Source organism: Lampetra planeri, chromosome 50 (genome assembly GCF_965212315.1).
Source record: "Lampetra planeri chromosome 50, kcLamPlan1.2.h2, whole genome shotgun sequence".
NCBI classification, from domain to species: Eukaryota; Metazoa; Chordata; class Hyperoartia; order Petromyzontiformes; family Petromyzontidae; genus Lampetra; species Lampetra planeri.
In genome coordinates this window covers 4,739,805-4,761,211 of record NC_136156.1, presented here as the reverse complement: position 1 = coordinate 4,761,211, position 21,407 = coordinate 4,739,805, and the positions used below count along the sequence as shown (strand labels likewise).

Here is a 21,407-nt window from a genome sequence, read left to right as displayed (position 1 = left end):
GTTGTCTGTACATGAGTGGTCCTCAGGGTGGATGGTGGCAGTCTTGGGCAGCTTGGCGTGGCTTGTTAGTGGCGGTGTCGTTAAACAAAGACCCCCCCTTCTATCAAGTCCATCACAGCTACAGCAATCCACAAAGTCTCCACAGCGTGATTACTTTATTTAAATGACAATATAATGCATATTAGGAGGATCTGTAAAGCAGCGTATGACTTTTGGTTATTTTGTACATTACAGTTGGGCTCCAGAGCGTCGTCGTGAAAGATTTGTTTTCTCTATCGTAAATACAGCTACACTCTTTTCAACATTCGTCATCATTACAGCAAATCCGGTTATAATCTACGAGGGCTAAATAAATTGCAATAAAAAAATATCGACGGCCGACCGAAGAAGAAGTGCGTGAGACTACAAGTGTCGTTTTACTTTCCGCGTGAAAACGGCTTCGCTCTCGACCAAGTTAGCGCCGACGAGATAGTGCGCGAATGCGACGGATGTCGGTCAGACGCGTTTAGAAAGAAAAAAAACACCCTCAACCCCATGGCACAAAGCTCAGTAGTGGCCAAAAGTGAGACAGATTCCATAACGATAACAACGTTGGTGATGAGGGTGACGATGATTATGGAGGGAGATGAGAGCAGGGTCGGGGGGGGGGGCTCCGTCTGGCTTATGTCTGTCGCACTTTGCCGGGCACGTATCCCTTATCGATGGTCTCATCCTGCAGGAACATGTGAAGGCAGCGCTCATTCTGCGCCAGCGGGTGTCCAGCAATCCTGCGGGCACACAGGAGATCTAGTCAGGTTCTGGTCGGCGTGGCACGGAAGTCACAACACAAGTGCTTGGCATGTAACGATGCGGTCCATTTGTCGACTAACATTCTTGCGGTAAGTTACGTAGGTGAAATTATAAATTAATAAACTCACGACGTTTCGGTCGCAACACAAGCGCCCGAAACGTCGTGCGTTTTTTTTTTTCACACCTACGTGACTACCAAAAGAACCCAAGAGTATGGATTCTTGCAGTCATGAAAACTTCAAATCTAGAATAACATTCTTGCGCTCGTGACGTGTGTAGGATCACATGCAGGACCTAAGTTCGTACTGAATATTTTCTGGCTGATAGATTGGAGGTGGCACGTAGCTTGTATCTATAGCCATAGGATAACAGGAATACTGGATGTTGTGTGCCTGGCCTGGATATATTTTCCAGGTCATTGATCAAGACCGACCCAGCTGACTAAGCCCTTATCACAAGAGTAATAAATGTCTTTGGATTCATATAGGGATGTTTTAATGTTACATCACTACCATCCGCAAGAATGTTGGAAAATAACCAATTCGAGTCGACCAACTTCCAACCCGCAAACATTAAGGTTTGTGAGTTGTACCCACTCTTAGAAATGTTGCAGGTTACAATTGATTCTGCCGCTCATGGTACCAATACCCACCATTCGCCACAAAGTGACAGTGATATCACCACGGTGCCTGTGCCAGGCCAGGTGCACTTTGAGGCCACGTGGAGTGTCGAAGGTTCGCTGACCGGTGGGACAGACCAAGGTGGCATGGGTTGGCTGACTGAGATGACTGGTAGATGCACCAGCTATACCCCCGACTGTGCCAACTTGCGGCATTTTAGCCACCCAGCGCTCATGGTACAGGCATTACATCACACCCGTGAGAATCATTAAAAAACTGCACGCTACCTGGATTTGCGATGCCGCTTCACTCGGCTAATCTCAACTCAAAACTCCAGTCCTCGTGTGTGTGTCCCCATACTGCAGCTCTCCCCGATTTTACTATCAGTTACGTGAAGTGCTAATACTAAACATCAGCAGATGCACAAACATTAAGGGACTGTTGGTAGTGGTGCACAGGTACACACTTATCATTAAACACAGACTTGTGGTTGACAAATATCTGACATTTTAGGCAATGGTCCTTCTTCAGAGCCGAGAAGACAGGCAAACTTGTGGTCGGAAATCGTAACGTTTTTACACTGTGGGGCCTTCCGAGACAAGTGGGAAATTTTAAGGCGTCATGTTTTTCGAGTTGATGTACCAGCAGTTTTCTATTAGTAGACACCGAGTATGAAAATAAGCAAGCCTAAGGGTCTCATATGTCAGCTCGAGACGGAAGTCTCTAACGTACAAGTTGCGATTAGCGGAGCTTGAGATGCTGCTTGACCACGTCGGGACCTGACACCTCAACGCTAACTCCTTGGCTTTTGTCAATCCACTGCTGCATGAAGGCCTGGCCTCGTCTCGTGGTTGGTGGGTGCTTATTTGGCCAAACTTCACCACGCTCAGCACAGTGGGTTGGAAGAAGTGGGGAGAGCACAGGACGTGGGCGCAAAGCATTACAAGATATAACAGGTTTCCGCAGCCAATGATGCTTGTATGTTTGGGCTGGGCTGGGCCAGACTGCCTGGATTTTCCTTAAGACGCCACAGTTTAAAGTTAAATGTCACGCATCTAACTGCTACATTTGGCTGTGATAATTGTTCTTCAACTGACCAGCGAGTGAGCTGAAACAGTAATCACCGGCGTGTACATCACGTGGGACACACACCGACATTTGTTTGGCAATGTCAGGTCGTAAGAGGGTTTTTTTACGGCGTAAATTTGGCCACGTCATTACGCGGCCGAACCCAAAAATTATAACATCAATAGCGGCACAGCTGATTTCCTGCGGAGTCCGCAGGAAATACACGGCCCAACCCAAAAATTCGCCGACCTGCGCGGAAGGCCACTGCAATTATGAATGCTTCTCGATGGTTTACTTGTTGATGAATTGCTCCAGGCCGCTTCGCCGCTCCTGAATGAAGCTGTCGTCGAAGATCCCGTCGTCTCCGCGGAAGGGCAGCAGACGAGTGAAGGCCTTGCCGGGCAGCGGGGGGACCACAATCTTTAAACGAGACACCCCGGGGGTCAAGCGGAAGGCAGACCACGCAGGGAACCCCAGTGTGAGAGAGGCCCCCCCCCCCCCCGTGTTAAGGAGCCACACTCCTCTTCTAAACAGCAAGTCCCATGACGTCATGCGGTCAGCTGTTCTTTCTCCATCAACTCTGCTCGTGTGCCTCTTATCACATCCGCTCGTTCCACCGCATCCTTCGCCAGTGGAATCTCCGAAAGCTACTCTCTAATTGCATCTTCTCTTAACAAAAATGCAGTTTTTTTTTTAATTATTTGCTCCGATTTCCATTTGGTTGGTTTTACTCTATTTATTTGGAGGATTTTGCTCCGGTGGTGTTATTGTATCCACGTTATTGCTCTCGTCATTTGGCTACCCAGGTCACTCGAAAACGACTTAATAGGGGCCCAGTTCCCAGTGCAAAGGGGCGTCCATGACCAGACAGGCAACCCACCCACCCCCCCGTCCAGTGCTAAGGGACCCTGATAGGGGGGTGAGGGACCGCAGTGCGAAAGAGGACCCCCCCCTACCTTGCTGTCCCTCTCCAGCTCGTTCTTGAGCCACTCGAAGTCGCTGTATCGCCTCCGCACCGTCGCCTCCTTTAGCTTGAAAATCGGCAAATTCGTCTGCGGGGGAGGAGGGGACGGGTGGAAGGAAACGCAGCGGGGAGATTAAGTTGGGGGGGGGGGGTCCTGAACCCCACAGGAAACCTGGATTCTAGGGGAGATTTAGTTGGGGGGGTCCTGAACCCCACAGGAAACCTGGATTCTAGGGGAGGTGGAGATTCAGTTGGGGGGTCATGAACCCCACAGGAAACCTGGATTCTAGGGGAGGGGGAGATTTAGTTGGGGGGGTCCTGAACCCCACAGGAAACCTGGATTCTAGGGGAGGTGGAGATTCAGTTGGGGGGTCATGAACCCCACAGGAAACCTGGATTCTAGGGGAGGGGGAGATTTAGTTGGGGGGTCCTGAACCCCACAGGAAACCTGGATTCTAGGGGAGGTGGAGATTAAGTTGGGGGGTCATGAACCCCACAGGAAACCTGGATTCTAGGGGAGGGGGAGATTTAGTTGGGGGGGGGGGTCCTGAACCCTACAGGAAACCTAGATTTTTAGGGGAGGAGATTTAGTTGGGGGGGGTCCTGAACCCCACAGGAAACCTGGATTCGAGGGGAGGAGGGGGAGATTAAGTTGGGGGGGTCCTGAACCCCACAGGAAACCTGGATTCTAGGGGGGCAGGGGGAGATTAAGTTGTGGGGTCCTGAACCCCACAGGAAACCTGGATTCTAGGGGAGGGGGAGATTAAGTCGGCAAGGTCCTGAACCCCACAGGAAACCTGGATTCTAGGGGAGGAGGGGACCTAACAGTGGACAGGTAACCCAGGAAGCGAGACAGAGGGACCCATGGGAGGACCAGGGACCCCAATAATGATCCCGAATTGGGCCCTTGCGGCCTGAGTGGAGATCCCGAATCCCCAAGCGAGAGGCCAGAGACTCCTGACGGGTCCGAGAGAGCGGAGACTCCTGACGGGTCCGAGAGAGCGGACCGGGGGGGCCTAGGGGAAGGGGGTTCTCGGGCCTGGAAAAGTGTATAAGGAAGGGGGGGGGGGGCATGCGATGGAGATTAGGGGGTCTGGGATAGGGGGGCCAGGGAGAGGGGACAGGGGACCGGGCCCCCCTCACGGAGCGGGTCTCGCGATGGGCGAGGCCTCGTCACGAGACACGGCCTCTCCCGCCTCTCACCTTCATGCGGACCTCGTAGCTCGTGAAGCGGGTGCGCCCCACGCCCACCGTCTGCGGGCTGCTCACGTCGATTTCGAGGAAGTTGCTGGGCGGCCCGTAGGCGTCCGTGAGGTCCTGGGGCTTCGTGAGGAGACGCCGAGTATCCGCCACCGCCTCCGCCATGGCGCCGTCCCGCCGCGTCACGTGACTGTCTCAGTTCCCCCCCCTACCGCGCGCGCCCCCCCCACCCTCGCTCCTTCACCCCCTTTCCTCTTTCACCCCCCCCCTCCCCCCACGGGCGGTGTCACGTGGCCAGCCCCTTACACCCCCCCCTTTCCCCCCCCCCCCCCACGGAACCTCGCAGTAACCCGCCAATCGGAGCCGCGTTAAGCCAATCGCGAACCAATCCCGTGGCCCCCCTCCCCCACGCTCGCTTAGCCCCGCCTACACGCCCCGCCCACTCGAGCACGAGACGCGGCCTCGTAACCAATCACAGCGCTTGTCGTTTGGTGGCCACGCCTACTTATATCCCCCTCCCGTCACCCGCTTCTCTCACGTGACCCCCCCCCATTACCCCCCCTCCCCCCGTCCCCAAGCTCCCAGGAGCCAATCGTTGCGACCACGATCTCAGTGACCAATGGGAATCGAGCTTCTTGAACCACGCCCCCCCGATTAGTCGATTATAATAGTAAATTAGTCGATTATATATAGAGTATAATAATCGATTTGACGCCAGAGATACGCGTGAGGATTGCTCCGAAAACAATCGACAGCAAAGCGGTGAATTATATTTAATTGCGTTACACCGGCTGAAATTTAAATATATACGGAGCCAAAGAGATACGAAAAGATTCATGAACATCTTCTTGGTTCTTTCGGTAAAGTCACGTAGAAGGGAAGTAATAAAATAATAAAAATAAAACATGATAAATATTTTATTATATTTTCATCTTCCTGGTTCTTTCGGTAAAGTCACGTAGAAGGGAAGTAATACAATAATAAAAAATAAAACATAATAAAACAATTCTCACGACGATTCCGAATATAGGGTGAATCGTTACTTGTGTAATAATGCTGGAAAAAGAAATGATGCATCGATTCTTATGTAATGAGCGAGTCAAATGTTGACGATACTTGGTACTGTATCTAATTTCGGTTGTACCAACATGACTTGCAACAGTTGCCCATTCGGTCGAATACAATTCGCTTATCCTGAAACATCTACGCCAATTGAGCAACGTCACGTTAAACAATGTGGCCCGATGTGGAATTATAAACAAAAAAGGCGACGCTTTTGGACGCTATTGCACTTATTTCGTTCGCAAACGAAACGAGATAAACACGAATCGATCCGCGAATCGCGATGCGAACGGATTCGTCACTCGCGGTGTCGATTCATAGAGACGCGAGCCGCGGCGCGAGCGCCCCCCCTTCCCCCAGGGCTGAGGCGGCGGCGCCGCCATCTTTGTGCGGGGGGGGGGGGATTGAGCCCAGCCGCAGTGCGCACGCGGGCGGGGGGGGGGTAGAGGGGGTGCAGGCAGGGTGGGGGGCAGAGGGTGGGGGGGCAGAGTGTGTGGGGGGGGGGGGCAGAGTGTGTGGGGGGGGGGGGGGCAGAGTGTGTGGGGGGGGGGGCAGAGTGTGTGGGGGGGGGGGGGCAGAGTGTGTGGGGGGGCAGAGTGTGTGGGGGGGGGGGGCAGAGTGTGTGGGGGGGGGGGCAGAGTGTGTGGGGGGGGCAGAGTGTGTGGGGGGGGGGCAGAGTGTGTGGGGGGGGGGCAGAGTGTGTGTGGGGGGGGGGGGGCAGAGTGTGTGGGGGGGGGGGGCAGAGTGTGTGGGGGGGGGGGCAGAGTGTGTGGGGGGGGGGGGCAGAGTGTGTGGGGGGGGGGGGCAGAGTGTGTGGGGGGGGGGCAGAGTGTGTGGGGGGGGGCAGAGTGTGTGGGGGGGGGGGCCAGAGTGTGTGTGGGGGGGGGCAGAGTGTGTGGGGGGGGCAGAGTGTGTGGGGGGGGCAGAGTGTGTGGGGGGGGGGGCAGAGTGTGTGGGGGGGGGGCAGAGTGTGTGGGGGGGGGGGGGCAGAGTGTGTGGGGGGGGGGCAGAGTGTGTGGGGGGGGGGGGGCAGAGTGTGTGGGGGGGGGGGCAGAGTGTGTGGGGGGGGGGGCAGAGTGTGTGGGGGGGCAGAGTGTGTGGGGGGGGGGGGCAGAGTGTGTGGGGGGGGCAGAGTGTGTGGGGGGGGGGGGGCAGAGTGTGTGGGGGGGGGGGCAGAGTGTGTGGGGGGGGGGGGCAGAGTGTGTGGGGGGGCAGAGTGTGTGGGGGGGGGGGGGGGGCAGAGTGTGTGGGGGGGGGGGGCAGAGTGTGTGGGGGGGGGGGCAGAGTGTGTGGGGGGGGGCAGAGTGTGTGGGGGGGGGGGCAGAGTGTGTGTGGGGGGGGGGGCAGAGTGTGTGGGGGGGGGGGCAGAGTGTGTGGGGGGGGGGGGCAGAGTGTGTGGGGGGGGGGGCAGAGTGTGTGTGGGGGGGGGGCAGAGTGTGTGGGGGGGGCAGAGTGTGAGGTGTGTGGGGGGGGCAGAGTGTGTGGGGGGGGGGGCAGAGTGTGTGGGGGGGGGGCAGAGTGTGTGGGGGGGGGCAGAGTGTGTGGGGGGGGGGCAGAGTGTGTGGGGGGGGGGGCAGAGTGTGTGGGGGGGGGGGCAGAGTGTGTGGGGGGGGGGCAGAGTGTGTGGGGGGGGGGGCAGAGTGTGTGGGGGGGGGGCAGAGTGTGTGGGGGGGGGGGGGCAGAGTGTGTGGGGGGGGGCAGAGTGTGTGGGGGGGCAGAGTGTGTGGGGGGGGGGCAGAGTGTGTGGGGGGGGGCAGAGTGTGTGGGGGGGGGCAGAGTGTGTGGGGGGGGGCAGAGTGTGTGGGGGGGGGGCAGAGTGTGTGGGGGGGGCAGAGTGTGTGGGGGGGGGGGGCAGAGTGTGTGGGGGGGGGGGCAGAGTGTGTGGGGGGGGGGCAGAGTGTGTGGGGGGGGGGCAGAGTGTGTGGGGGGGGGGCAGAGTGTGTAGGGGGGGGGGCAGAGTGTGTGGGGGGGGCAGAGTGTGTGTGGGTGGGGGCAGAGTGTGTGTGGGGGGGGGCAGAGTGTGTGGGGGGGGGGCAGAGTGTGTGGGGGGGGGGCAGAGTGTGTGGGGGGGGGGGGCAGAGTGTGTGGGGGGGGGGGGCAGAGTGTGTGTGGGGGGGGGGCAGAGTGTGTGTGGGGGGGGCAGAGTGTGTGGGGGGGGGCAGAGTGTGTGGGGGGGGGCAGAGTGTGTGGGGGGGGGCAGAGTGTGTGGGGGGGCTGAGTGTGTGGGGGGGCAGAGTGTGTGAGGGGGGCAGAGTGTGGGGGGGGCAGAGTGTGGGCGGGGGGGGCTGAGTGTGGGGGGGGCAGAGTGTGGGGGGGGGCAGAGTGTGGGGGGGGGGCAGAGTGTGGGGGGGGCTGAGTGTGTGGGGGGGGCAGAGTGTGGGGGGGGGGCAGAGTGTGGGGGGGGGCAGAGTGTGGGGGGGGGGGCAGAGTGTGGGGGGGGGGGGCAGAGTGTGGGGGGGGGCAGAGTGTGGGGGGGGGGCAGAGTGTGGGGGGGGGGGCAGAGTGTGTGGGGGGGGGGCAGAGTGTGTGGGGGGGGCAGAGTGTGAGGGGGGGGGCAGAGTGGTGAGGGGGGGGCAGAGTGTGGGGGGGGGGGCAGAGTGTGAGGGGGGGGGCAGAGTGTGAGGGGGGGGGCAGAGTGTGAGGGGGGGGCAGAGTGTGGGGGGGGGCAGAGTGTGGGGGGGGGCAGAGTGTGGGGGGGGGGGCAGAGTGTGTGGGGGGGCAGAGTGTGGGGGGGGGGGCAGAGTGTGGGCGGGGGGGGCTGAGTGTGGGGGGGCTGAGTGTGGGGGGGGCAGAGTGTGGGGGGGCAGAGGTGGGGGGGGGGGGCAGAGTGTGGGGGGGGGCAGAGTGTGGGGGGGGGGCAGAGTGTGGGGGGGCTGAGTGTGTGGGGGGGGCAGAGTGTGGGGGGGGGGCAGAGTGTGGGGGGGGGCAGAGTGTGGGGGGGGGGGCAGAGTGTGGGGGGGGGGGCAGAGTGTGGGGGGGGGGCAGAGTGTGGGGGGGGCAAAGTGTGGGGGGGGGCAGAGTGTGGGGGGGGGGCAGAGTGTGGGGGGGGCAGAGTGTGGGGGGGGGGGCAGAGTGTGGGGGGGGGGGCAGAGTGTGGGGGGGGCAGAGTGTGTGGGGGGGGCAGAGTGTGGGGGGGTCGGGGGGGCAGAGTGGGGGGTGGTGGGGGGAGGCAGAGTGGGGGGCTGGTGGGGTCGTGACGTCATAAAGCTCACGCGCCGCGGCTCCCCCCCATCCCACCCAACTTTTTCCTCACGTAAGATGGCCGCGGCAAACCGCCGCGTCCACGCCGACGATGACGCCCAGGGGCCGCCCAGCGGTCGCGGCGCGGCGGAGCTCCATGGAACCCGCGGCGGCGGCGGCGTCGTCGTCACCGCGAGGCTCGAAAACAACGAGAGGAACGACGCGCGGCGCCTCCCGCCGCCCCCCGTCGCCGCGTCCCCGGCAGCCCGGGAGCCCCGCCGCCCGGTGTGGGTCGAAGCGCCGTGCCGCTTGGCGGCGTCACGTGGAGACGAGACGAGAGAGAGAGACGAGGAGGGACGAGGAGGAGGAGGGAGGGAGACGGCCGCCTTCGCCGCCTCTCGGTAAACAAGTCCCGGGTACAAAATGGCAGCCACGCGGCCCAGCAGCGCCTCTCGCCCTCACGGCAGCCCCGACAAGAACTGCGAGAGACGCAGCCCGCAGCCATAGCCCAACAGCGGTAGCACCTTGACCCCTTAGCGCAGAGGGAGCAGTCGGCAGTCGTCGTCCCCCCGCCTGGCCTGACATTAACCAGAGGCGCGCTCGTCCCCGACAGCCCAAGAGCCGAGAGCACGAGCAGCCCTCCTCCTCATCTCGCTGGCCGTGTGGCCACTCGCCACAGCCCCGACCACCTTGACCCCTTAGCCCGCGACATTAGCCCTCGGTAGAATCCCTGACGAGAGAACGGAAACTTTGTCTCTGGTCCCAGCACCAACCCCTGGGCACTGCTTCTGCTGCAGCCTTCAGACGGCCCAGGTCGCAGCCCAGACACCACCAGCACTTGGCTAAATAAAGACCTCGCGTAGACCAAAACATCCTCCACGTGAGTCGTGATACAGCCCCTGACCATAGCCAGGACACAAGCCAGCAGCACTTAGCCTTGAAACAGCACGAACCATAACGCCAGCACTAACCATAACATCAGCACTAACCATAACATCAGCACTAACCATAACATCAGCACTCGCTCCACAACACAAACGAGATACTAGTTCTGATAGAATACGGACATCACATCTGTCACATTTGCTCCAATCCCAACAGTCGCCCAACCCTCCTTCACCCGAGTACCACCCCTCAATTCCCAACCCACGGTGGTGTGACCCCCTGACCCCAACCCCAGCTTTAGCCGCTGCCTAAACTAACCTCAAACAAGACCCGTCTTCGCGTGGACATCGACCGCAGCAGCAGCAGCAGCATCAGCAGCGTGAAGGAGGAGGAGGAGGAAGAGATGGCCGAGGCCGATGTGGATCAGCTGGAGGGGGTGGAGATCGACCCGGAGTTCGAGCCCCAGACGCGGCAACGCTCGTGCACGTGGCCGCGCCTGCCGGGCAAGGAGGCGTCTCTGCCTCCCGATGGGGCCCCCACGCCGCCCGCCGATGGTTTCGCAGATCATTCGGGGGGCCCCGAGTTGTGTGGAGGTCAGATTCCGGGGGGGCTGGAGAGCCCTCCGGGTCCATCGCTGGGCAGCCCGGTGCCCTGCTCATCCACTGGGAGCAGCGGAGGAGGAGGTGGCGTGACACCCAAGAAGACGTCGTCGTCTTCGTCGCGACGCAACCCGTGGGGGAACCTGTCGTACGCGGACCTCATCACGCAGGCCATCGAGAGCACGGCCGACAAGCGCATGACGCTGGCGCAGATCTACGAGTGGATGGTGCGGTGTGTGCCCTACTTTAAGGACAAGGGCGACAACAACAGCTCGGCCGGGTGGAAGGTACGTGCCACCCTCACTTCGACAGGGGCGACACGCTGGCGACACGCGGGCATCACGAGCCGAATTGGGATACGCAGAGATCCTGTGTTTTATTATTGCCTTGTGGCCATCCCGACCCCCAGGGAACCCGTGTCCCGTGGGCCAGAGACTTCATTGCTCACAGCCGCAGCCACACGAGGCCTGCCACTTTGAAACGCTCGCAAAATTATGTTTTGTCGGTGGAAAGCCTGTTAAGCCGCACTAATTGGGTTCTAGAGGGACACTTTTCGGTCTGGCATCAACGCTTTCTAATTTTAGTGCACGTAGCCACTTATGTCACCGTGTGGCCACCCCACAGATATTTAAAAGTCCTATTTGGCCATGGCTGAAGGGAATTGTTTCCCAACACTGCCCTCCGTTAAACCATGCGTCATGTCAGCCTCAACAACGTCAATTTTTGGGGCCACCCCACAATGTTGCGTTTGGCAGGTGGATTCTCAATCCTACTTTTTGTTACTTCAGTGTTCACTTACAATCTCCTAAATAGCATTTACCTGGACTAAATATATCACAAACACTCCACTCACCTTAAAAAAAAAACAACCGCGTGTTTACTATTCATGGAACGTACATCGGAATGCCAAAAATAATCAACCTACATTAACCAAGCCAGTAATCCATAATTATATATGGCATGTCATATTTACTTGCAAATCATTACAAAAACACTTATCATTTTAAATAAATAACAGCCCACATGTTCTCAAGAGAGATGAGGGGGGAAAGCCCATGGATATTTTGGCTGTTAGTGCATGGTACTTTATTGATCAAATTTGAGCTAATTGTTTACATATTTCTAGATTTGAAGCTTTCGTGACTGCAAAGATTCATATTCTTAGGTTTTTTCGGTAAAGTCACGTAGGTAAAAAATTAAAATTAATAAAATAAAAATCACGACGTTTCGGAGGCAACACAAGCTTCCGTCTTAAGGTGGATCCGTCACAGCACGATAGCTGTATCAAGTGAGAGAAAGGACTGTTTTCTTGGAATTTCTCTCACTTGATACAGCTATCGTGCTGTGACGGTTCCACCTGAAGACGGAAGCTTGTGTTGCCTCCGAAACGTCGTGATTTTTATTTTATTTTATTAATTTTAATTGTTTACATAAATTGGAAGATGTTCCAGCTTGTGGATGCGACGTCTTGCTACGCACATTTTCAGAACTCGATCCGGCACAACCTGTCGCTGCACAGTCGCTTCATCCGCGTGCAGAATGACGACACGGGCAAAAGTTCCTGGTGGATGCTCAACCCCGAGGGCGGCAAGGGCGGCAAGTCGCCCAGGCGCCGCGCTGCCTCGATGGAAAACACCAACAAGCTGGCCAAGGTGAGACCTCGCACTCTCGTTCATCTTTCACCTGCTCATCATGCTCCTACTGCTGCTCATCCACCATAATCACTTTTTGCGTTTCGTTTGTTGTGCCCCTCCACCGCATCTCCGATTAGCACGGTTGGCTACTTACGGTGCGGAAGAAGTTTGACATACGTGCACACACTGAGACCGCGACCAGACACACTGTCACCACCTGATACAGTGACAGATTAAAAAGTCATTTGACCGAGGGACAATCGTACTTTATTTATTACTAGTTCATGAAGCCTGTCTTGGCGAGGAAAAAGTTTTCAATAAATAAAATAGTTAACCTGATGTGAATTTTGACAATATTTATCTACGATTAGACACTCACAACTACTCCAAAAATGTGTATTTTTCCAAAAAACACAATGTTGATGACCTGATTAAAATACGTACCCATCGGAAACCACTCAATTTAAAGATTCCATTTTTTTGTTTATTAGAGAGTACAAAAATGTATTAATTTAATACTGGTTTCGAATTATTATTCAGATTTTGAACATCATAAAATGCGTATTATTTTCGTTCAAAAGCGCTTTAATCCGAAATGTCAAAAACAATAAAAGAATGTTCTCGTTTAAATTGAATCGAACAAAAAAACGCAATAAAATATTTAGAACGCTTTCTGAATGACACGCAACAATGTTTATGGGGCACTTAAAATTGAGATTTGGGAGTCTTTAAATGAAAAATCTCGGATTTTCACATGTTTCCTGTTGTTTGAGTCCTAAAAGCTACCTTTGTACAAAATTTTAGCTGTCTACCTTGTCGGGAAGTACCCTAAAGGTTTTTGAGACAGATTAAGCTCTTTATTTATATACAAGATAGCTGTATATATATATTTTTAGAATAGTTTTAATCTCCTGTAAGGTGGTTCTGCTCTGATTTTGTGCAATTTTCCTTGCTGCATTGTTATTTTGGTGATCCAGGTCACTCTTGCAAATGAGGCTATCTTGGTTTATTGAATTCTCATCTGGTTCGACAACTATGCACAGTGACAATAACACCTGTCTTCAAAGTCGCGTACACGCTCCCCTTTGTAGGTCAGGGCCAAGGCGGTGAAGAAGAAGGCTGCCCAACAGGCCGCCATGACCGAAGGCCGCGCGGACAGCCCCAGCTGCTGGGCCACCTCATCCCCGTCGCACACCAGCGAGGATTTCGAGCCCTGGGCCAGCTACCGGACGCGCACGGGCTCCAACGCGAGCACGGTGAGCGGCCGCGTGTCGCCCGTGCGCCTTGCACTCGAGTTCGAGGAGGTGGCGGACGGGGACGGGGGCGGCGGCGGGGGCGGCGTTCCTTCTGCCGCACCGGGGATGTTCTCCGAGGCGCTCAGCAAACCCTTTCCCACCGACCTGCCCTGCATCACCGACCTGGCCGGCACCATGAACATCAACGACCACCACCTGCGCGCGCCGCAGCCCGACAAGATGCTGCCGATGGGCGTGGGCGGCGAGCACCCCCGCTCCACCAGCCTCATGGAGGAGCTGCTGGAGGACATCAGCATGGCGGGCGGCGCCAGCGCCGGCCATCACGCCCAGCCTCCGCCGGGACCCGGCTTCACCTTCCCGGGGCCTTCGGACGGCTACGGAAACTCGCTGTTCCGCCCGTCGGTCGCCGGATTGCAGTCGTGGAGACCCTCGCCCATGGAGACGATCCAGGAAAACAACCCCAGCTTTCCACCGCAAATGGCTCAGTTCGGCTCCTCGCACACTTTCCGCGACCTGCTCGACTCGGACACGCTGCCCAACGAGGGCGACTACTCGCTCGGGCAGGCGGCGGGGGGGGCGGGGGTGCAGCAGGGGGTTGGACCCCAGCAGCAGCAGCAGCAGCCCCCCTCCGGGCTCCGTCAGCATGCCGCGGCCGCCACCGCCCCTGGCTTTGCGCAGCGCGGTTTTGCCGTGCCCAAATGCATTAAGCAGCCGAAAATGACATCGCCTCCACAGCCGCACATGATCGCGCTCAAGCAGTCGCCCCCCGATATGGTTCGCGTCTCGGGCGTTAAGGCTTCGCACGACGCAGCGGGACCTGGGGGGCCACAGGGGGACGGGCCTGCACTCAGTGCCCAGGAAAGGTTCCCGGCCGACCTGGACCTGGACATGTTCGACAGCAACCTGGAGTGCGACATCGAGTCCATCATCCGCAACGACCTGCTGGATGCAGACAGCCTCGACTTCAGCTTCGATTCGGTGCTGGCGAACCAGCCCACCAGCCGTGCCATGTGAGGCCCCGCGCTTCTCCACGCCCCGGCCACACCAGAGAGGGAAACCGCATGCCTTCTCCGCACCGGCCACAGCGCAGGGGATCCGACGGTGATCCGCCCAGCAGCTACACACCGGGCCGACCCGTTCACAGCTGTGGGTTTGCATCCGAAACGCAACCGGCCCCGCAGCCCACGCTCACGGTGCGGGAGCAAAGGCCTCGCCGCAGCCGTGAGGGCAGTGGCTCTGTGGGGCCGCGCGGCTCAGCAGGCGGCGTGGAGCCCGAAATCCAGAGCCTTTGGGCCATTTCCCAAATGAAGGAATGGGGGCAGAAGCTGGGTTCGCTCGGTCGTCTCCCCCAGGGTTCCGGACGGAAGCGGGTGGTGGGAAGGCTGGCAGCGTGCAGCTACAAACATCCAAACTATGCAACAGCATTGTCGAGGACGATTCTATTTCATTAACAAAGCAATTCGAGTCTGTGGCCACAGTGTAAATAATAGTTGGAATGACCTTTAGCATTGTCGAGGATAGGAGCTGTTGAGCTGTTTGTGATAACAGTGGAGTGCCTTCATTATAGACATTTTTTTTACCAGCTTAGATAGAAAAGTTTAATCCAAATCTTTCGGTTGCCAGAGCTGGCCAGCTGCCAACGTGGAGTGGATGTCATCATGTGTCACTCGCCTGACGCAAGTGCTTTGTTGAGATCACGCAAGTGCCATAGGAGTCGGTGCCGATTCATGCCTTAATCTGTGCCTCTTCAGCCACACACTCTTTAGGCCTTTCAATGAAACCAGTTGCAGCATGGCCGGGAAACCAGGAAGCTGATACAAAAGCCATCACGTGAGACACGTCTCAATTGTACTGTACAGTGTGTGCACAGGTGTGCGGATAAACACCTGAATAGTTTAAAAAATGTATGTATGTTTGCGATAGATGCTGAAAATTATATAGCTATTACTATATTAATAGTAAATATTTTTAACGTGCTGTTTTCGCAGAAGTGGCCCCAAAGCAATATGTCCTTGTTGTGACGCTAGATCAATTGAATTTATTTGGGAGGAAAAAGTCCCCAAGTGGAGAGAGGTGTTATTTTGGTGTTGGTGCTAGGAGAGGGTTGCGCCTGCCATCGCCTGCCCAGCTTGCAGCTTCGGCATCTCGTGAGCGGCAGGGGGGTTGTTGCGTTGGCGCGCCCGGGATGCAGGGTTACGGATCAGGCACGCGTGCGCTTTTGAATTACTTAATGCCCTTAGAGATAGCCAAGAATTTTTACTGGGACTCGCTTTACTATTTAGAGCATTTAACCAATATTAATTTCTCTTATTTTGGTCACTAATTCGCCATGATGAACAGAGGCCGCTGTGTAGTGGTGCTGGGTGCCGGTGGCCGGGCGGTGGCTAGGCGAGTGACCGACGGAGAGGCCCTGCCCGGGTAGTCCTGCAGTTTCCCCCGTCCACGTAACCGCGTGGTGCCACAAACCGTGTACTGCATTCGTGACCGCTGCAGCAGCAGTATTTTAGTGTACGCAGCATATCGCACCTCTGTAGAGTTTGCACACTTTACCTCGGCGTGATTTCTAGAGAAACTGGAGAATAGCGGCGGTGTAGGGGGGGGGGGGCGGTGGCCGAGCGGGCAAAACAACGATGATCACCACGGCGGCGGTGTCGTAATGTCGCCGAGCCTGGGCTGGCCGGACAAATCCACGGCTCCATGCCGGTCTCAACATTGCCATCCCCCCCCCCTCCCTCGCAGCCATGCCACGTTTCCCTAGACGTGGTGACAGTCGAGTTACCGTCCGTGCGGATTACCACCACGGCTTTTACGAGGGACGTAACAGATTTCCATCCCCTCCCCGATGACCGCTGATTCTATGAATTGTTACAATTCAGGGCTGTGGTTCAAGAGTTGGTTTGTTCTGGGGATCTTTGCCGTCTCGTTTGTGTTTTATCGTTTCTTTCAATTTTTGCGTGTACAGTTTTGTTACGTTCGCTTAAATATGACAATAGTATAACAATTATCATTTTCATCGCAATTATAGATTTTAATCGATGATTTGATGCATCGTTACATGCCTACAATTGCGGGGTGTCTTGGAACAACGTGATAACCCACAACATCTCTTGGTAGAGAAAGTAGTTGTTGAGAGGTGGATTAAGTTGATCAAACAAATTATTAGGTTATTTGTGCAGCCATCTGTGGATATGATTTAAAAAAAATATTTAACTCCAAAAAGTGGATTGTAAAGTGTTCCAGTGACACGAGCGTGAGTTATATTGAATATATATGTGGGTTATTAAGTCCTTCCAGGACACCCCTCAATTTACCATTTGAATGGTACAGTGTGTCCTCGAAATAATATGGGCGGATAGACCGTGTCTTGTCGTGAAGATTTTTGGAGGCCCCTAAAAACTGAAAAAACGGAACTTGAAAATCACGCTGCCAAAGTTCAAAAACTGAACAGCACGCTGAGTAGCGCTTGTGGTCAGTTGCATCTCCACGCAGATGCATCATGCGCCAGGCAGTCTTGGTTTAGTACCATACTGCACAGTAATTGCTGTACTATTTGTTCATTCTTTTGGCTTGCTTTTTTACCATTTTGCTTATGTTTCATTTGTGATATAGAAGGCCGTGTCGACAACATTAAAACTCGGGCTAAATTTGGTGTTCATTGAACTAACAGGTGTTTTTTTGGAACAGTGATAACCAAAACAGTCTGGGGGCCACCCACCACACATTGTGACGTGTGACGTTTTTTCAGATAAGCAACTGAACCGACATGGCTCTGAGAATGCCCTCCTCCATCAATGGAAGGACAGATGTTTGTAAAAAAAAAAGGAGTCCATAATTTCGTCTTCATGGAAATAATGGGGGTTTGTCAAGAAAGCGGATATACTGGGGAACGCCACGCCTGAATGAGAGCCCAGTTTTTGGAGGACATATTGCAGGAACGACCGACGGTAGGAGGATTCCTTCAGTGGCCTCCACGCAGGCGGGTGCAGGCATTGGCTGAGCCGGCCGGAACACTAATGAGACACAAAGGGAATCGTTTGAGCCAATAACCGTGCGGCGGGAACAGCGCGGAACGCACGGTGACACACCTGTTGTGGGGTCGGGGGTAGGCGAGCGGTTTAAGTCTCGCACGCTTGTGGTCTTAACTGAGCTAGTTTGTGTCAAAATATCGGGTTTTATTGTGTAATCTCGTACTAAGACAATCTGTGAGTAATGCAACTCTATTTTGTAATGAGCTGATTTTTTTTTTAAAAAGATGTAATTTTGTAAGTAAAGCTTTGCTACAAAGTATGTTCATAGACAATCGTGTAAAGAATTTATACTGTAGTGCGGGGTTTGCTGTGAATCCGGGCGCACTGACCCAGGAGCTCTTGGCCTGGAGCCCAGGGAAACCACAGCTGCAGAAACTTAACAGTTAACACTACAGTGGTGACATCTGCATCGCGATGACATCTCTTTGGTGGTAACATCACGAGATGTGACGTCACCACGGTGGTGACATCGCTGCACTGATGTTTATAGCGCCACTGTCGGCATCACACATGGCGACGTCACTTGGCGGTGACACCTGCACAGTGGTGACATCACTCTTGCGATGACATCATGACTAACGTCAGTGGTGACACCACTGGAGTGGCACCATCACTGTGGTGACACTTGCACAGTGGTGTGCTCCACTGTCACTGGTGGCATCACTGCTGCTGTGGTGTGTGGAGGCAGCACGGTGCATGTTCCCATGCGGGGCCGGATGTCTGCAGAGGCCATTGCTTCCGCCTGGGTAGCGGTGGCCATTGCTTCAGTTGGGCCTAACGGAGGCGGAGTAGGGGAGACCATGCACATTCAAACTCCCTAAACCACCATGGGAACCTCATTTGCCAGTAAAAATATGATAATTGTGTTTTTTACCCTTCTATCTGGAAACAAAACTGACACCTTTTTACAAGGAGTCATGTTTGCATAGACCGCAATACCTGCAGTCATAATGCAAACAAAAAACATAACTCTGATAATGTGCACTGTCCTTGAAGTTGATTGGTCCACACCCGAGACAGCTTTCTATAGAGCCTAGTCTCACATGGGTTGGACCAGATGACGCCCTAAACCAGCCCAGCTCTCGCCTACATTATGGGTGCGGGCGGTTGGGTTCCCACCCGCAGTGCATCTGAGAAGTTCTCCAATCTCCCGCCTGGTTGGGAAAGCCAGGCTGGCAGCATAGCGGCTGTTTCTCCTATTTACGTGCGGTTACTTTAGAATGGGGTTGTTATTCCGTCATCAATTTTATTTCAGAATCTTTTGCGAAATACATTTTTGCTTCTGAAAATCGTGGATTCTATAATAATCGAATCCAGTCCAACTTTGGTTACAAATCGAACCAATTGACAAGCAACAATGTTCAAGCCGTACAGCAACCCATTCTATACACGGTATGTAGAAAACAATCTTGCAGCCCTGTCACAGTCCACCGCTGGATGAATTACTCGCCACTCCGTGTCAGTCATGGGGCTCATTTGACCATACTTCACCATGCTGGCCAGTGCGGACTGGTAACATTTGACAAACCGATAATTTTTAATTGTAATATTTTTTATGAGATTATCCATAACGCTAAGAAACCCAAATTAACAGCCCTACTTGAGAATGTGGAGCTAACGTGCAAAGCCTTAGCGTTTCCCTCCATGTTTTACTGTTGTCTGCCGCTATTGCGCGTGTAAGCAGCATGCGAGTGTAATTTCTTGACGTTTAGTTGCTGGCGCTTGTCTGTGAAGTTGATGTCGTGCGACTGGGACTGTATGGTCCAGCTGTCGCTACTGTGGTGTGCACTAAGCTTAAAGCGGAGATTTGTTATTATTGTGTTACGCCTTAATTGTGTGCTCAATTCATTACTTTAAATCTGGTTTAAATTTGTATGATATGTAATAAATACTTATACTGCAATCAGGAGCGACTGCCTCGTTGTTTACTTGGCGTATGATGGGAGGAGGGGGGGATGTGTTTTGCAGCTTAGGGTCACAGTGTCTCTGCATGTGCTGCTTCACAAGAAATCGTGCCGTGCTCGGAGCACCACATCTCCGGTCGTATATTTTAATGACATTGGCAACAAGCAGCTGTTGGAACTGTCATGGAAGCACGGGCTCGGAGATTGTCGACGAGTCATTTAAACACATCTTGCACAACTCAAATCGTAGTTTGCACACCTTCATTTGTTTTTGAACTGGAGGTGGTGATGTCAGAGGGTGTGTGTTGGTACTCTGATTATAAGTCTCTCCTGTATCCTGGCAGTATAGTGACTGGCTGGTTGGGGGGTTGACTCAGCCCATCATCTCTCTGGGGTCAAAAATTTTGAACCACTTTGTTAGACTTGCCACGACTGGCTCGGCCATAAACATGAGATGCCCACCACCTCCACGTTCATTTGAGCAGGAATCACTGACTTTGCACACACTGCCGTTGTGGCAACCTACTGCTGGTGACGGATGAGTATTGTTAGCGGGCTATTTTGAAGTGGAAGACAACATGTGGCCGTATGAAAAGAAGTGGTGGTTTGGGATCGGGAAAAATGAAGTCGGGAGCTGTCGGTTCTCCACCCCTGGCTTTGCGTGTGTGCGTGTGCGAGCGTGAAGATTTACACGGTGACGACGATGTCACAGCGGTTCAAGCAGCAGCAGCGGCGCCGCCTGGCTCTGCACTCTCTTCTGCAGCCTCCGCGCCACCGGCACAAACTCTGCTTCCCACAGCTGCCGGTGGTATCCTTGCACCGTCTCCCCGGTTTCCCCACCGTCCAGTGGCGCGCTCACCAGCGCCGTCCGCTCGTCTGCGAAGACCACAGTCGCGTCACCACGACACCCCCGTCACCACGACACCCCCGTCACCACGACACCCCCGTCACCACGACACCCCCGTTGAGCACCACAGTTGCCAACCCTGCCCACTTAGGCGGCAGGCTGCCGAATTTAAACCCTTTTGCTGATCCAGATGTCACCGTGGCCAAAGCCACCACATCTCGTTGCCAAATGCTTGCTACCCTCTGCCAGATCCCGGAGATGCTAAACAGTAGACACGTGACTCGATGGTTGCCACATAACTAATTTCAACCATTTACAAAGTTAAACATACAGCTTTATACAATTATTATTTAAAAATTTGATACATTTTAGGTTCAAAAGCTGGCATGTGGTGAAAGTGTTTAAAAGTCACCAGACCAAAGCTTAACTTGGTTCGCGAGAAAATAATTTGCAAAGAGCTTGGTGTTGAGTCCAGTGTCAGAATACCGGGCTTTTCACGGGAAGGGGTTCCCCAGTATATCCTCTTCATGAAACTCCCCTTCGTTCCATGAAGACCAAATGAGGCCAATATTTTGGTACGTTAACAAGTGGCCAGTGTTGTCTGAACCAGATATCGCTGGACTGGTTCAGGCCTGGGTTCCACCGACCCACACTGGCCAGTGTGATGAAGTTCGGTCAAACAACCGACATAACGACACTGCGTGGGGAGGTCTTCATCCGGCAGTGGATTGACAAAGGCTTGCGAGTTATCGTGACTTCAATGCTATGTTTTGTAATGTCACGTGGGGAGTGGTGGCGCTTACCCAGGAGGAGGTGCAGCGTGGCGAGAAGGCGCGTGGTGTCGCTGGGATCCAGGCCCCCGCCTTTGCCGCTGGCGCCGGTGGCAGCAGGCCCTTGGCTAAAGTTCCACAGCACTTTGCACAGCAAGCCGCCCAGCTGCCAGTCCGCACGGCAATAGCGGTGCAGGCAGCTGAGCAGCCTGGGAGGAATCACATCACGGGACCTATGAGTGCTCAGCCACTCTCCTCTGCAATGCACGAAAAGGCTGTTGCTGCCACTTCAGTTAATATATAGGACAACAGTCCCACCCCCCTCCCAGGAAGGCATGAAGGCAGGCCTGCAGTATGGACACTATGCAGGACAAATCTCTAATAAAGGGCTCGGGTAGCCGCCTGTGTGCTAATCGTTTGTTTTTTACGTTCGAATAGACGGCCTTAAGGGATGTTTAAGCTTGAATGAAAATAATAGTGAATGGGCTTGAACAGGAAATTGCTAAAAGGGTTGATATCCAGTGGACAAGACTCACGATGTATAGTGAACACGCCAGAGAAAATGTCCACTGCAGCTTATTATTATTAAACGAGTTTTGAG

At 54.9% G+C, this 21,407-nt stretch overlaps 3 protein-coding genes across 3 annotated transcripts in view; 1 reads left to right on the top strand and 2 right to left on the bottom strand.

The window, feature by feature from the left end:
• Window positions 1-138: 138 nt before the first annotated feature.
• Window positions 139-4,907, bottom strand: SNX3 (sorting nexin 3). Its single transcript, XM_078616208.1, has 4 exons — window positions 4,645-4,907; window positions 3,434-3,529; window positions 2,773-2,897; window positions 139-767 (listed from the first exon to the last, which is right to left on the bottom strand). Exons 1-4 carry the CDS (start codon window positions 4,804-4,806, stop codon window positions 662-664), a joined length of 489 nt encoding a protein of 162 aa, XP_078472334.1. The 5' UTR covers window positions 4,807-4,907; the 3' UTR covers window positions 139-661.
• Window positions 4,908-9,043: 4,136 nt separating this feature from the next.
• On the top strand, window positions 9,044-19,188 carry LOC144734231 (forkhead box protein O3-like). Its single transcript, XM_078616356.1, has 3 exons — window positions 9,044-10,654; window positions 11,855-12,019; window positions 13,093-19,188. Exons 1-3 carry the CDS (start codon window positions 10,172-10,174, stop codon window positions 14,269-14,271), a joined length of 1,827 nt encoding a protein of 608 aa, XP_078472482.1. The 5' UTR covers window positions 9,044-10,171; the 3' UTR covers window positions 14,272-19,188.
• ARMC2 (armadillo repeat containing 2) overlaps window positions 18,888-21,407 on the bottom strand; it is a 20,439-nt gene continuing 17,919 nt past the window's right edge. The window contains exons 15-16 of the mRNA XM_078616355.1: window positions 20,840-21,015; window positions 18,888-20,065 (exon numbers count right to left, since the gene is read on the bottom strand). Of these exons, the coding sequence (XP_078472481.1) occupies window positions 19,896-20,065; window positions 20,840-21,015 (346 nt within the window). The 3' untranslated portion in view covers window positions 18,888-19,895. The remainder of the gene's footprint in view (window positions 20,066-20,839; window positions 21,016-21,407) is intronic.